Here is a 14,758-nt window from a genome sequence, read left to right as displayed (position 1 = left end):
ACTCACACACAATTTTCTGTACTTGCTGGTCGTTTGAGAAGCGAGGGGGAATGTACTTGTTAGTGGTCAAGAGTAGCCGTAGCTTGGAGTACACAGCGGCGGGCAAGCGGACTCGAGAGTAGAGTGGTAAAGAGATCTTGGACGGAACAAGAGGAAATCGGCATACTGTACATGTAGGGGCGAGTAGTAACTTACCGCGAGACGCCATCTGGAGGGACGCGCCCATGAGCGGCAGATTTTATTTGTGTGCCATATTCTCCCGTCTCGGGCAAAATTTGTGTTAATAATCAAAAATTAGGGTACAACATATCCCAGATTTTCGCAAACAACCCCACGACAATCCTCCCTCCCCTCTTCTAGAACTTTTGGGATACATACGTGATGTCGTTGTCCTTTATTCCCTTGGTTGGGTTACCTCGTCGCTCCCGTCGACGATGTCCGCGTCTTCACTCTGTAAAGGCCTCGATGCCATCCGTTGTGAAGGTAGGCATTTTAGGGGCCTCTGGTTATACTGGTGCTGAACTTCTTCGGCTTTTGGCCCAGCATCCACGAGCTGAAGTATCTGTTTTGACGGCTGACCGGTCTGCGGGAAAGGAAATGGGTGCTGTGTATCCGCAATTTGCTTTCGGAGCTTTTGGAAAATCTCTGCCTACACTTGTGAGGAGCGAAGATGTGAACTGGGCATCCGCTGCCGATCTCGTCTTTTGCTGCTTACCACACGCGACCACACAAGATATTATCGCGTCGCTGCCGCTTTCATCGGGGCTGCGGGTCGTAGATCTATCGGCAGACTTTCGCCTCCGCGACCTTTCTTCGTATGAGCGGTGGTATGGAGGGAAGCACCGTGCTCCAGTTTTGCAGAAAGAAGCTGTCTATGGTATCAGTGAGCTTTTTAGAGAGAGCATTCGTGATGCCCGACTTGTCGCGAATCCTGGTTGTTACCCTACTACTGCCCAGCTCCCATTAATCCCTCTACTTGAAAAGCGTTTGATTCTGCCAACCGACATTATCATCGATGCAAAATCCGGTATATCTGGCGCTGGACGGTCTCCTACGCAAGGAACATTGTTTTGTGAAGTGGCGGACGGAATATCTGCCTATGGTGTGGCCAGTCATCGGCATATGCCAGAGATTGAACAGGGCCTGACGGACGCGTACGGAAGCCACGATCCCGTACGGGTGTCATTTACTCCGCATCTTATGCCTATGTCGCGTGGTATCCTCGAGACAATATATGTGAAAACCTCATCCGGAGTGGATGCTGATCAAATGCGCAAGTGCCTTGCAAATCGATATGCAGATGAGCCTTTTGTGCATGTACTGCAAAAGGGTGTGGCTCCTCCGCAAACTCGTCACGTGCGCGGTTCTAACAACTGCGTCATTCAGGTCATGAATGATGCAATCTCAGGACGGGCCATCATAATTTCAGCTCTTGACAATGTTGTCAAAGGGGCATCAGGACAAGCAATTCAGAACATGAACATAATGTTTGGTTTTCCAGAGACAATGGGATTGGAGTGCCAACCAACGTTTCCCTGAGACGATGCAAGTGCTCAGATTGCGATGTTTCGGTGGTTTAGATGTTTCCTTGGTACATCACCCTGTTTCTTTTACGTCACATCAATCGATCAGGGTGCGTTTATGGATTTGACCTTTTCTTCTAGAGATTTGTTAATCACGGCAATATACTTACTTGACATCTGCTGCACAGAATTCTCCATGCGCCTCAAATCCTCCTTGCCCACATCATCTTTTAAATCTTTGACGGCGTCCATGGCTTTTCTGCGAACCATTCGGGTGGCTACTTTCGCAGACTCTGCATCCTGGAGTGCCACCTGACAGTTGCCAAACAGACAGGATGAAAAAGTAGACGTTTAGAGGAGGTTAGACTCGTGCATCCGTCAAATAACCCACAAGACATAGAGCCGTTCTTCCGCACTTACTTTGGCATAACCCTCGCGGGCCTTCTCCGTCGGCTTGGGAATAGGCACTTTAAGCTTTGACGGGCCATCGCATATGGGGTTCAAGTTGAGACCAGCTGCCCTAATTGCGCGTTCCACTGCATTTGAGGTCCCCTCATCAAAGACGCTTACGAGCAGTGTCCTTCCATCCCGCACAGATACTTGTGCAAGCTTTTTCAGTGCCGTTGAGGCGCCGTACGCGTCGACTCTAATGTCTGGAGGGAGCTCGTAAACACAGTGAAAATATTAGATATCGAATGACATGCACAAATTTGCCCGATTTGAATTGCCACCAAGACGTACCATCTAGAATTCCAGGAGAAGCCCCGCTCGCTCGTATCCTAGCATATCTAGCCCGCAATGCATCCACAGCTTTCTGCATATTGGCCTCAAACGTTGACAAATTGATTAGTGAGGCAACTTCAGGGTCTAGATCTGTTGGTGCGGAGTTTCTTTTGTTCGTCTTTTTTTTCTTCCCCCGGCACGGAGCGAAGGGATACCATCGCGGTGCCGGGGTAAGAAGTTGCGAAGTTCGAGCAGCGACGCGGAACATCGCAGATGTGAAACAACGAAACGAACTGATTTATTGCTCTTAAGCAGCAATTTCAATAAGTTGTGACGGAAGATTCAGAGGTCTGCTTGCAGTTTCATGCGGAACAAACCCAGTACGTCCAGTTCGAACGCCAGATTTGCCCCCATTTCTGGCACTCAAACTACTGAACCCCGTGAGCACGTCATGGCAGCACTACTAGAGTGCAGAAATTTATTTCTTTTTATTATTTTGGCAGAGGAGGGCTGTGCTCTGCAATTTAATCTTCTTGATATCGTCTTGCTCGCCACTTCACACGGGAATACGAGCGTTTCACACGGACCGACACATGGTCTCTCAGAGTCTTCCCACTTACTCAGTCTTTCGCGAACTGGGCTGCCAGCATTGATTATCTGAAAGTGCAGTGTCCGGTTCCAACCTCCAACAAACATCCTGACCTCCAGATCTCTCGACTTACTGCGGCCGAGCATATCCAGGGATAGATCTGCTATTTATCCTCATTTCGATAGTGGACATGAAGGTATGTGTCTACCCTCTTTCTGCTTCTGCTGCGCGTCCATGGCATTTGATTCTTTGAGTACTGATATTATCATGATACATCGCAGAGCCGCGCCGAATCCGCTGTTGAGACCCCCGGTGGTACAGTGGCTTTGGGTAGTTTGCCACCCGAGCAACTGGACCGCTTACAAGGGGAACTACAACGGGAAGTGCAAATGATATCTGCTTCTCTTTCGCAACTTTCTAACGCAGTGTCGCGTCTGACGGCTAGCAAGGAGAATGCCGCTCAGATCGCGGAGATGTCGAACGATCAGGAAATATTGGTGCCATTGACAAGTTCAATATACGTTCCTGGGCGATTAGCAGATACGAAAATGGTACTGATTGATATCGGCACTGGGTTTTTCGTGGAAAAGTCGCCGGCAGCTGCCGAGATACATTTTGCAAAACGCGCCACTTTGCTGAAAGAGGAAGCCGATAAGGCGACGCAGGTCCACACGCAGAAGAGACAACAGCTTGAGGCAGTGAGTGCTGTTCTACAGCGGAAAACAGCCGAGCTAGCTAGTCAGAACAGGGAAACGAAAAAGGAGGAAACGTAAGTTGGGTTAACGAATAAATTGACAAAAGGAAAGCCCCGCGGCCTACCAAATAATGGCTTGCTTTCTGAACAAATTCTTTGCCATAGACGCAGCCCGAGAAAAGAGTTTGACCGTCGAAACACAGGCGGATTGGCCATAAGGTTTATACAAGAAACTACAAGACACATCCGCACTAACTCTCAATCATTGGCATCCACAATACCCCCTTCACTGATTGAAAATGTAGCCTCAGCTTCGGGCAAGTTTGGAGAATCGTAAACCTTACAGATCCTGTTTTCCCCTCTGGATTTTCTAAGCGATAGTCGAGTCTGGCTTGCGTGGGCAATTATGTTTCCTCCAATGGGTTTCTTAGGGTCAATCGCAAACATGGCACCTCCATCGACCTGTGCGACGACCTGATTTGTGATGACAACTGCACAGCCGAACTCATCAGCTATCCGCTGCAAGGCTCTCAAGAACTGCCCTAAGTGTTGCTGCCTTGCAGCGAGCTCGCCTCGACCGGTGAAGTCTGTGCGATACAAGGCGGTGGCGGAATCGACAACTATAAGAGCATATCGAGTTTCAGTCATGAGTGCACAGGCCTGCTGCAAAAGCTGGGTCTGATGGTCTGAGTTGAAAGCTCTCGCAAAGGAAACGTTCTCCAGCGCCTCGTCAGGGTCCAGGCCAAAACGTTCCGCGATAGCCTTGCATCGTTCGGGTCGAAACGTGCCTTCAGAGTCAATGTAGAGGGCCTTCCCCTCAGCACCGCCTTGGTCCATGGGCATTTGGCAAGTAACCGCAAGTGTGTGACACAATTGGGTTTTACCAGTTCTAAACTCGCCGAAAAGCTCTGTAATGGAACCCGTTTCGATTCCACCAGCAAGCAAAGCATCGAGTTCTGTTGAGCCCGTAGTAAGTGAGAGCTGAGCTTCCCGAACGGCATGATATTCCGCAGCTGTACAAAACCCAAGCGGGACTAGCTTTGCAGCTTCGGCGATGAGCTTGTCGGCCTTTGTTTCAGAGATTCCCTTGACTGCCATGATACGCTTTTTTGTCGAATAGGCGACAGACTCAACGGTGGTGAGACCGGCTTCACGCAGTTTCTTTGTGTCAGTGGCTGATACACCGAGCTCCTCGAGACGCTCCACGAGCAGTGGTCCCGAGGCTTCGGCATGGTCATCTTGCTGATACTGTTCCGCGACCTGAGCCATGGCTAGTGGAGGTTTACAAGCGAGGCGGGGGTGGAGAGACTGGGGGTGTAGCGTCGGGAGCGGTGGGCTCAAGGCACGAAAGCGGTGCACGGCCGTTCTGATTTGGCGCCATGCACAAGTTTTCGATATTTGGTAAGGTCCTTGCATGCATGGTGCAATTACAGAGAAATTGGGATATGCATGTAGTAATTAATTAGACAGATAGAATGAGAAGATGTACAGCGATGTCGATGCACAAAACGTGCAACATAATTGGTGCAGGCTGGGCATCCACAGCAGCCAATGAAAATGTGACTTTTGAGGCGAGTAGCCTTTCAAACCTCGACAGGATCCCCGTTTTCAGATCAACAGGTTGATGGCAGTTCAACGGCAAATCATGTCGCACGACTCTATCTTGTAGATAGAGTCGTGCGACATGATTTGCGATTTGCTTGTACTTGGCCAACAACAAATTCGCAGGCCCGACTATCAAAATGGCGACCGCTGTGACCACCGCTGTGACCAGTGTCCTCGTCGCCCTGCTGACTACTTTTTCATTGAAGTCATCTACTGTACTTGTACCCTTAGGGTAATGTCGCTTCTTTATCACACGGGGAATAATGAATGACGGACGTCTCCATGCTTCAAAGCTTCCACAATGCACAAACCCTACAGGGCCGCACTTGTTTACAATCTCTCCAATCACCTTCATGAGCCGGTCCTCACCATGTATGGCTGCTGCTTTCCTGTTTGTATTTATCCACAGGCAACTCCCCTCGACACAAAGCTGCAAGCCCCACTTCACCATCCCACACCATCCCACACCATCCCACACCATCCCACACCATCCCACACCATCCCGCAACGCACGGCCAGCCCCCTCCCTAGCCATCAACAACTGTAGCATGCGTTTCCATTCACACCCTAAGCATTCCCGGGCCTTGTCTGCACTCCCATCCCCACCAACTCAGAATGAAACTTCCCTTGTTTCCCACCTCTTGCAGACCTTCCACGCCCTTGCAGGACCTCTCACACCCGCGGAGATCGCCCGATTAACACCCAAACAAACGCTGCTCCGTTATCTACGCGCTCGTTCCCACTCGGTCCCAGACGCAGCCTCCATGCTGCACAAGTCTCTCCTCTTTCACCGCAACTCCCCGTCCCCACAAGTGTGCCCCACCTGCGTGCGCAATCCCTCGTCCCACTCTTTCTTCCCACTCGGACCACTTGACACCCCTCAAGCCCGTGTCGAGAGTCATCTAGACGCTAATCCTGTCATGTATTCAAATTTCCATGTCACGGATCGTAACCCAGGGCACGTTGTTTTACACATGCGGGCTGCTATGGAGGCCACATTTCATCCGGATTCCATTCATCGTATGGTTTGGGTCATGGATTTCGCGGGTTTCACCCGCGCAGACATGTCCCCTGGAAGTGCAAAGAGGGTGCTTTCCTTATTCGCCGACCACTACCCAGAGCGTTTGGGATGCGCAGTTATCTATGACGCTCCAAGGGCCTTCTCTGCACTTTGGGCGACCGTCAAGCTTTTTGCGGCACCTGAAACGGTTGCCAAAGTTGTCTTTATCAACCACGGCGAGACACGTCAACAAGCTTTTCAACAGATTGGCATCGAAGGGAAAGTGTACAAGAGAGTTTGCCAAGAGATTAACTTGGCCAGACGAGAGGGTGCGACTGGTACATGGTGGACCCGGAGCCCGTTGCCGCCACTAGTAGATTACGGCAAAGACATCTTGAAAGCAGCAGAGTCACCGAACTACTGATACTGATCAAACCTATCGGTACAAAGCTCGCTTTGCTCGAAGTAAATCATCTTCTCTCCACACAGGATTGATGTGACGCAAATGTGAGCGTTTCGCTGTAGGTGTGTTGTTAACGCATAGATGCTGTACAGAGCCTTGACATGGACATCTAATAATAAATAAGATTGTCCCCCTACTCGAACCATCGCGTGTGCTGTGATGTAGACTCTTGATTCGGTCCGGTCTTTCCCGAACTCCCAGGAGCTGTTCCTTTCGCAATTTTGCGTTTGTACGCATCCACCAGTGAGTCTAGTTTCGCATTTTTCTCCACCTCAGCAGTGTTCCTTTTGCGTCGCGGCTTCTTCGGTCTGGGGTCTGGTTGCGACGCATGGTCGGTTCCTTCACGGCCTCGTTTTAGTCCCGAGCCCACATTGCCTGCGTTATCGCGTTCTGACAAGACTGACGGTTTCCGCACCGCATGGACCTTCTCTCCGATATTGGTTGCATTCCCCCGATCTCGTTTGGTCTTAGCCGCACCTCGCTCAGCAGCTGCAGCTCGCTTCTGCTTTATCATAGATTTCCTGTCTCCTTTTGATGATTTCTTCTCGATTTGTGAGGAAACTCGCTTTTCGCTTCGTCCCTTTCGGCTGGCCATTTTCATTGAACCCCCGACTTCTTTCGCAGCTTTGGCTTTCTTTTCCTTGTGAGCCTTGGAGAGGGCCTTGCCCTTTTTCTTTACCTCCTCGAGAACCTGCACAATTCTTCGATCTTCAACTGCAAAATCCGCCTGTAGGCGTCCATCTCCCCATTGTTTCCTAAGAAGCCGCTCTCTATGTTCGTCAATCTTCATTTGACTCGGAGCATGCTTGATAAGCATGTCAATGACTTTTGGATTATTGTTGACGCACCGTAGCGCTGTAAGAGCATCTGTATGTTTCTCGAACTGTACAAAACCGTACCCTTTCGACTTGTCCTTTCTCGCCTCATCCCGAATGATCTTGCAGTAAGTAATTCGAGGCTGTCGTTTGTATCCAGGACGATCCCCGCCCGTCTTAAAATCCTCGGCGCTCTCTCCTGTACCTCTTGACTTTCGCGCGACCGTCGCTTCCGTCCCTGCTCCATTTTTTGCCCCTAGCAAAAAGATTTGTTTCAGGACTTGATCCTCTAAATCTTTCGGAATGTTTCGCACGCAAAGCCGCACATCAGAAATAAAAGCGTTTGGATTGCGCGAAAGTTTTGTCTTCTTCTCTTTGTCTGATTTCGCCCTGCGCGTCAGATCGACTTCCGTTAAGCCTCTAGCCTCAGGTGTCCCAGGCTTTATCTGACCAATCCAGGCAAGCCGCAGATTTCTGGGATCATCCTTTTTCGTACCCTGACTCTCAATCTCTGATAAAACTTTGGCTTTCGATCGATCTACAGCTTTTGCAATTAACAGTGATCTTCCTTGAAGCACAAATCCACCTGCCTGTGGCCCTCGGAGAGCGGATTTGCTGTGGCTCTTGTCTCCCTCACCAGCTTGGTGTACGGCTTTGTCGGCACCGGACTCCATCACGAAACGCACAAATGCTGTTCCACGAGGCCGTCCGGTTACGCGGTCTTTGACCAAGACAGCCTGCTCGACTGGGCCAAACTCCGTCGACATCGCTTTCCACAGCTCTGAAGCAGAAGTTTCGAACAAAAGGTTTCGGACAAACACAGTCCGGGTGAGTTCAGTTTCAGAGCTCACAGCGGGTTTTGCGGCAACGGTAATCTTCTCTTTCTCGACGTTGTGGCTTTTGCTCTTTTGATTTTTCTGATGTGCTATGGTTGTATGCAGGGTGACGTCAGGGCCGTCAGAGTCGCTTCCGGAGCTACTGCTCTCGCTATCAGATTCAAGAACGTCGCTGTCTTGCTCCTCTGTTCCCTGTAATTTAGTTCCAGCCTCCTTGCGTTTTTCCTCGTCACTATGATCGTTATCGAGTCTCTTTATGTAATCCGACTTTCCAAGAGCCAAATCAACGGCAATGATTCGTCCACCAACCTTGGCGCCGTTGAGCTTTGACAGAGCAAACTTCGAATCAGCAACCAGAAAATATTCTACGAAGCCAAATCCCGCACAATCTACTACAGTCTTGTCTGGTTCGTCTTGGGCTGCTGGTGCGATATCCTTGTCCTTGAATGACTTGAGCGCACGAGGGGGCTCAAGGCGGAGTTCCCGCACAGGAGCATACTTTGAAAAGGCGTTGCGTATCTCATGAAGGTTCACTCGGAATGGAAGATTCCTGACGATGAGCCTCGTGCCTTTACCTCCCTTCATAGCCTCAATGCAAGCATCCAAGGTGTTGCTATGGGCGACGGCAGCGGCCTTGCCTGCCTCAGCCCAGGATGTGAAGGTGCAGCGCGCCTCTTTACCATCTGCCACCAAGAGTACACTGTCAGGCTTCCTATTACTCGCGAATGCCCCCCGGGCCTCTTCTTCTGAAATTTCCGTACCGTCTCTCCGTTTCAACAACACTGTGCGCATAGGAAGGGTTCCTTTTAGCTTTCCCGCTTGCTTTCCTGGCTTATCCTTCGGACAAGGGAGACGTGGTACTAAGCCACCATCCTCGTCTGCTTTCCCACGCTGACGAGGTCGAGCGAAATGTAGGGCGATGCGGCGGCCATGGAGCATGGAGCCGTTGAGGGAAGAAAGTGCGGTATTTGCGTCATCGGCAAGCGCGTAATGAACGAAACCAAAGCCCTTGCAAAGGCCATTGGAATGATCTGTGACAATCAAAGTACGGCGGAGCGGGCCCACGCCGCCAAAATGGCTGTCCAAGTCAGCCTTAGTGGTTACAGGTTTAAGGTTCCGAACGAATAAGGTGGTTGGATGCGCCTCTGGAGTCGACATGACGACCGTGGTCGGGAGCGCGAAGGGAAAGAAATTTCGTAACTGGTGGAGGCACAAAAGATGTTCAATGCATTTTACGCCGCCGCCGATGCCAGAGGTGTGTCTCTGAAGCAATTAGAGGGATCACACCACAACGTGTACCCTTGTACTGTACTTGAGAATTGCGCTGAAGGATTCCGAAATACACGCAGGTATTTGTCGAACATATCACTGTCAACAAACATTACAGAACTTAGTCGGAATTTCATCAAACTTTTCAGTATTTGCGAGAAAAGCCAATTTGTCTCCCCCTTGCAACAAGTATTGTTTTTGAGAATTTTTCTATCGTACCCCTTTTATTTTGGAATTTTTCTTGCGTACTGTACAATAGTACAGTACTGTTGCGATTAGCCCAATCGCATGGCACGAGCAACCAGCTGGATGAGGGTATCCACCCAATTCTTTACTTCCTACTGTACTCCGTTGCTGCCCCCCCTTCCCTATCGTCCCGGGGTGGCAAGTATTCTCTCTTCCGTAAGGGAAGCTCTCTATCCCTGTTTCCCTCGCCTACTCCCCCTTCGTCCCTGTACCCCTCTGCCCCGACCAGCACTACCGGGCGTAGCCATCCTTTCCCTTCGCCACGCTCCGGCGGCGTCGACTACGCCCCCTTGGCCGTCACCTCCGTAGGACTCCCGCGCTTTTGGTTCACAACTGGTGGGCGCGCATGCAGCCTTCGGTTCGAAGTCCATCGGTACACGTTGCCACGTTCTTTTCCTCAACACTCGTCCCTTTTCCTACGCCTCTGTCGGAAAGTGGCTCCATCCAGCAGGGGAGGGGATATCAATTCTTATTGCGAGTTGAAAAAGTTGTGCGACGGGACGGGCGGGTCAGGGTCTTGATCGAACAGCTTCACGATGACGGCAGGTATGTCTCCTTCTCCCGTCCATTTCGGAGACTTTCTCCTCACGATTTGCAGCTTGAACCACCTTTCTTGCTGCCTGGTGCGCGCATCAATTTCCATTCTCGACTCTCGCATGCGCCTCAAAAGCCGTAGTCCATCAGGGAACACCCGTCCCTTGCATTGCAGGTCTGTACAGCCCCAACCGGTATTTTCTTCATTCGGTTGGGGTGTACCCGCGCGACCTTCTCACCCATTTCTGATTTGAGAACATAGCTGACGGGAGACAAAACTTGATCGATGCGATAAGGTCCGAGCCAAGGGCGAACGATCTTGTTCCCTTCCTTACTGGCGAGCTCGGGCGACCATACCAATACCCGATGGCCCTTCTCCATCTCTACATGCCTCACGTCTTCGTCGTATACATCAGATGCACACTCCCTTGCTTTCCTACCCTTAGACAGCAGGCGGTCGTGCAGTCCGCGAAGGTGTTCACCCAGGTCATAAGGCTCCCCTCGCACTCTGTGCCCCTCTTCGGACCCCCATGACATGAATGCCGGAATGCCGAACATTGCCTCGTACGGCGTGACTTTTGTTGCGTCGTGCACACCCGTGTCGTACCGAGAACAAGCCAGAGCCACATGGAAGTCCCAATCTTCGGTCACTGTACTGAAAAAGCACGCCAAATCTTGTACCAGAGTTCTGTTCCAGCGTTTCAAACACTCATTGGACTGAGGATGAAGCGGTGATGTGATAACGCGGCGAACCCCGATCTGCTTCGCCATTTCCTTCACGATCGCGCCGATGAGGTTCGGTCCTCGGCCGGACAGCATGGACTCCATTGGTCCGACAATGGCCACCCATTCATCAAGAATGACTCTAGCTACAGTACCAGCCCGCTCGTCTGGTATCGACAAAGCGCGCGCGAACCGAGTGAAGGTGTCGATCATCACAATGACTTTGATACTCCCAACTGCCGTTGTTTGGGGTGACAGTTTGTATGTCGACTGCCACCTGCTCAAAACGCCTACGCGGGTGGTATACCACCATTTTTGCGTGCTTTCCGGGCTTGGTGGTTTTCGCTTCAGTGCAGGCCACACAGCATTCAACCCGGCGCTTCACGTCCAGTCTCCACCCTGGCCCCAAAAACGTGTTGCTCAGACGTTCTGTAGTGCGTCGGATGCCATAGTGGCCGCTCAGTTTGGCTCCGTGACCCCCATCGAGCACTGCATCAATTAGTTTGGTAGGGACAACAATCAATTCCCTTCCAGCTCTCATCCTCCGCAAGAGCCCCTGATCATCTACAGCATATCCAGTACCTTGTCTCTTTCGAGCGTAGTCTGCCACATCGCCAAACTCGGCTTGTTGCTCAACGCGGAAGTCCTCTGGCGCAGGTCCACCGCCTAGGCCCCCGATGCCTAGGAGAGCTGGCACGGCCTCGGTGTCTTCATCAGCGGGTCCCAGATCGTCCATCTGTCTGAAACAGCGCGCACACAAGGGCTTCTCGACTGAGTCCCTACTGAGCGTATCGGGAACGACGAGGTCTCCCCGGGAGCGTATCGGACGGTGAAGTCAAAATCTTGGATGTCCACCATCCAACGTGCCAACCTCCCCCGAGGGTGTCGCAGGCTCATGAGCCACTTGTCAGAACCATGGTCCGTGACCACAACAACGTACTTCTCGCCACGTACGTAGAACCTCCACTTTCGTAACCCATGCACGACGGCCAGACATTCTCGCTCAGTGACCGTGAACTTTTTCTCCGCGTCTGAAAGCTTGCGACTTGTAAAGGCGATGGGGCACCATTTGTCGTCCTCCCCTCTCTGAAGCAAGACCCCCCGATGCCGTATGCGCTGGCATCGGCCATCAGCCTTTTGCTCGCGCCTTGTTTGGGCGCTGTCAAAAAATCAGGGTCGCTGAGAACCCCCTTGAGGTCCTTCCATGCTCTTTTCTGTGACGCTCCCCACCGCCGGTCCGAATCTGGAATTAGGAGTCGCTGCCCCCTCTTCTTTTTTTGTTGAAGCCTGTACCCACGAGAACCTCATGAAGGGGCCTGGCAATTTCCGAGAAGTGGTCAATGAAATCAGAAAAAAGTTCATCAACCCAAAGAAGCGCATGAGCTCTTCTCCTCCTCCGGGCTCAACGAGGCGTCTGATTGCCCCGACATGCGCGTGTGAGGGCTTGATCCCGTTTTGGTCTATCTGATGTCCCAAAATTTCGGCCTTTCGCACATCGAACTGGCATTTGGACAACTTCAACCGGGCACCCGCATCGTAGAACGTCTTCAACGCTAAGTCCACAGGTTGAAGGTGCTCATCAGCAGTAGCAGTGCCCAAACTCACATCGTCCATAAAGGCCCAAATGTCCATCCCCTTCCTGTTTCCGAGAATAAAATTGACAACTCGCTGAAACGCTGCCGGAGAGTTTTTCATCCCCTGGGGAAGACGAAGGTAGCGAAGTAGCCCGCTAACCGTGTGAATAGCAGAAAGGTCTCGTGAACCCTCCTCAAGTTCGATCTGGAAAACCCCATCTTTGAGGTCGAAGGTTGAAAAAATGGCTTCCGTACCCATCCAATCCAGGGTGGCGCAGACGTCTTCCATCGAGTATGTGTCCGTAACAGTCATGGAATTAAGCGCACGGAAGTCGGATGTGACGCGCAGTGTCCCGTCCTTTTTTTCACGAAAACGTTGCATGCTGCCCAGGGCGACGTTGCTGGCTCCACGACACCCATCTTGAGCAAGTTTTCCATCTCCGTGCGCTCAACCTCTTCCTCTCGAGGCGAGCGTCTTCTGACAGGACAGCAAGAGAGTTTAGCGCCCTGCACCAGTTGTATCTGGTGCTGCACTCCCTTTATCTTGCCATGTCCTTTGAACACTGCGCGGCGACGCCAAAGGACATTGTAGCATAAACACCCCCAGACGACTGAGGGTGTATGCGCAGTCCGACGTGGACCCCGTTCGAACGGGAAGACGGGTGAAGCATCAGCTAAAGAGGCAGGGAAGCGGGCCCTGGTAGCGGTGTGGTAGAGCGGGACGGTCGGGGACGACGCGTACGCGCGGGCCGATCTACGCCTCGACGCCCCGGAGCAGCGCTGGGTAACGTACCAGCGCTGACGGGCGGAGGCGCATCTAGGCTCGCTCGCGCACGCGTGTGTACCCTACCCGCTCCCTTCCTCCTAACGCACGCGAAGGCGAAGGCGCGTAGTTAGAATAAGCTGGGTGGACTGACATTGGCGGTCGGTTGAGGACCAGTCCGTGCTTGTCCCCCTCCTGCCGCCGTCGGTCCGCTCCCTATTTATTATACAAAACAATCTATCATAACACTACAGTACCGAGGTACTGTAGTGGGCTACTGTAGTGCAGGTCGGCCAGCACTGTAATACTGTCAGCTATGTCGAAGCTGACAGTACACGTATTACTCGTGGTGCGTGCGCGCTTCGTTCGCGCACTGTACACGTGTGCACGTGTATGGGCGTGTCCCTTGTCCCCGTGGTGTACACGTGGACACGCGCGGTTGTACTGTAGAGCTCGACGCTCTACAGTAGCTGATCTAGTTCTTGATCTAATCTAATTTAAAGCCCCATGGGGGGGTTATACTACACGGCCCCCCCCTCAAGACTGAACGTCCGCGTTCAGCATTCTGGGGCTTGTAGAGGCGACCATGTCGGATCCCCTCCCTGTAGTCCTGGACTTGACCCAGATTCCAACCGTCGTGCCTCGCTCCTCGCACACCGCCCGGTTTCCAAGCGTCCGCTCCTCCGCGCTCTCCCTCGAAGTCCCCTTTCCCCTTCGGCGCACCGTGTTCTTACGGGTGGTCGGCGTCCGCTCGTTGCGGTACGCTCGTCGCTTCACCGCCACTACCCCCCTTTTTGTGAGGCGCCTCAAGTCCGTGGTGACCATGTCGTCTCCCTTGGAGGGTCGACCCTCCCCGCCTGCCGTTGCTTCCTCCTTGCCAGCAGAGTCGGTGCCCCCGCGTTCCGCACCCTTACCTTCCTTCTCGGGAACCCCCGGACGTTCCGTACCCATGGTCGCCGGGTTCGTGCCCCCGGCGCGTACTGTGGCGGTCGCGCGCCAATGGTCCCCGATCCCTCCCTTCTAGAAGGTCCGGGGGTCGCGCGATTCGACATCCTCCGTTGAGCTCGTGACGCGCGAGCCCCTTCCTTCCAACACGTTGGCGGGGCAGCAGGCCGTCCCGCGGCCACGTTAAGATTTGGGAGGACCCTCAACGCAATCCCTTCGTACTGTGGGGCAGGGCAGAGACGCGGTCAACGCTCGGTCCGAGTGGTTTGGGGTCCCGCTCGAGCGGTCGTCTCCGCTCCCCCTTGACCGATTACAGTTCGCTTGGTGTCAGTATGCCCGCTCTGGCATTACTGTAGGTGAACTGTTGGCGCGCGAGTCGCTTCGACCGGACTTGTTGCGCGTCCGTAAGGTGTATGAGGCAGGGAGAGAGGAGGAGGCTTCCCTCGTGTTGGGGCG

The 14,758-nt window shown here is 52.6% G+C and overlaps 6 protein-coding genes; 3 read left to right on the top strand and 3 right to left on the bottom strand.

Moving 5' to 3' along the window:
• The first annotated feature begins 381 nt into the window (after window positions 1-381).
• CHC_T00009278001 (N-acetyl-gamma-glutamyl-phosphate reductase) lies at window positions 382-1,539 on the top strand. Its single transcript, XM_005715149.1, has one exon. It carries the CDS (start codon window positions 382-384, stop codon window positions 1,537-1,539), a length of 1,158 nt encoding a protein of 385 aa, XP_005715206.1.
• An 89-nt stretch (window positions 1,540-1,628) lies between these two features.
• Window positions 1,629-2,514, bottom strand: CHC_T00003439001 (hypothetical protein). Its single transcript, XM_005715148.1, has 3 exons — window positions 2,265-2,514; window positions 1,944-2,176; window positions 1,629-1,835 (listed from the first exon to the last, which is right to left on the bottom strand). The coding sequence occupies exons 1-3, from the start codon at window positions 2,512-2,514 to the stop codon at window positions 1,629-1,631; spliced, it is 690 nt and encodes a 229-aa protein (XP_005715205.1).
• Window positions 2,515-2,826: 312 nt separating this feature from the next.
• On the top strand, window positions 2,827-3,677 carry CHC_T00003438001 (hypothetical protein). XM_005715147.1 is given in 4 exon segments: window positions 2,827-3,025; window positions 3,026-3,031; window positions 3,117-3,608; window positions 3,609-3,677. 2 exon segments carry the CDS (start codon window positions 3,026-3,028, stop codon window positions 3,606-3,608), a joined length of 498 nt encoding a protein of 165 aa, XP_005715204.1. The 5' UTR covers window positions 2,827-3,025; the 3' UTR covers window positions 3,609-3,677.
• A 40-nt stretch (window positions 3,678-3,717) lies between these two features.
• CHC_T00003437001 (hypothetical protein) lies at window positions 3,718-4,798 on the bottom strand. XM_005715146.1 is given in 2 exon segments: window positions 3,718-3,787; window positions 3,788-4,798. The coding sequence occupies 1 exon segment, from the start codon at window positions 4,796-4,798 to the stop codon at window positions 3,788-3,790; it is 1,011 nt and encodes a 336-aa protein (XP_005715203.1). The 3' UTR covers window positions 3,718-3,787.
• A 599-nt stretch (window positions 4,799-5,397) lies between these two features.
• On the top strand, window positions 5,398-6,558 carry CHC_T00003436001 (hypothetical protein). The gene has a single exon (XM_005715145.1). It carries the CDS (start codon window positions 5,398-5,400, stop codon window positions 6,556-6,558), a length of 1,161 nt encoding a protein of 386 aa, XP_005715202.1.
• A 172-nt stretch (window positions 6,559-6,730) lies between these two features.
• On the bottom strand, window positions 6,731-9,406 carry CHC_T00003435001 (hypothetical protein). The gene has a single exon (XM_005715144.1). It carries the CDS (start codon window positions 9,404-9,406, stop codon window positions 6,731-6,733), a length of 2,676 nt encoding a protein of 891 aa, XP_005715201.1.
• Between the last annotated feature and the right edge of the window lie 5,352 nt (window positions 9,407-14,758).

The sequence above is a fragment of the Chondrus crispus genome, genomic scaffold (assembly GCF_000350225.1).
Source record: "Chondrus crispus Stackhouse genomic scaffold, scaffold_19, whole genome shotgun sequence".
Taxonomy (NCBI): Eukaryota; Rhodophyta; class Florideophyceae; order Gigartinales; family Gigartinaceae; genus Chondrus; species Chondrus crispus.
This window is presented reverse-complemented; position numbering and strand designations above follow the sequence as displayed.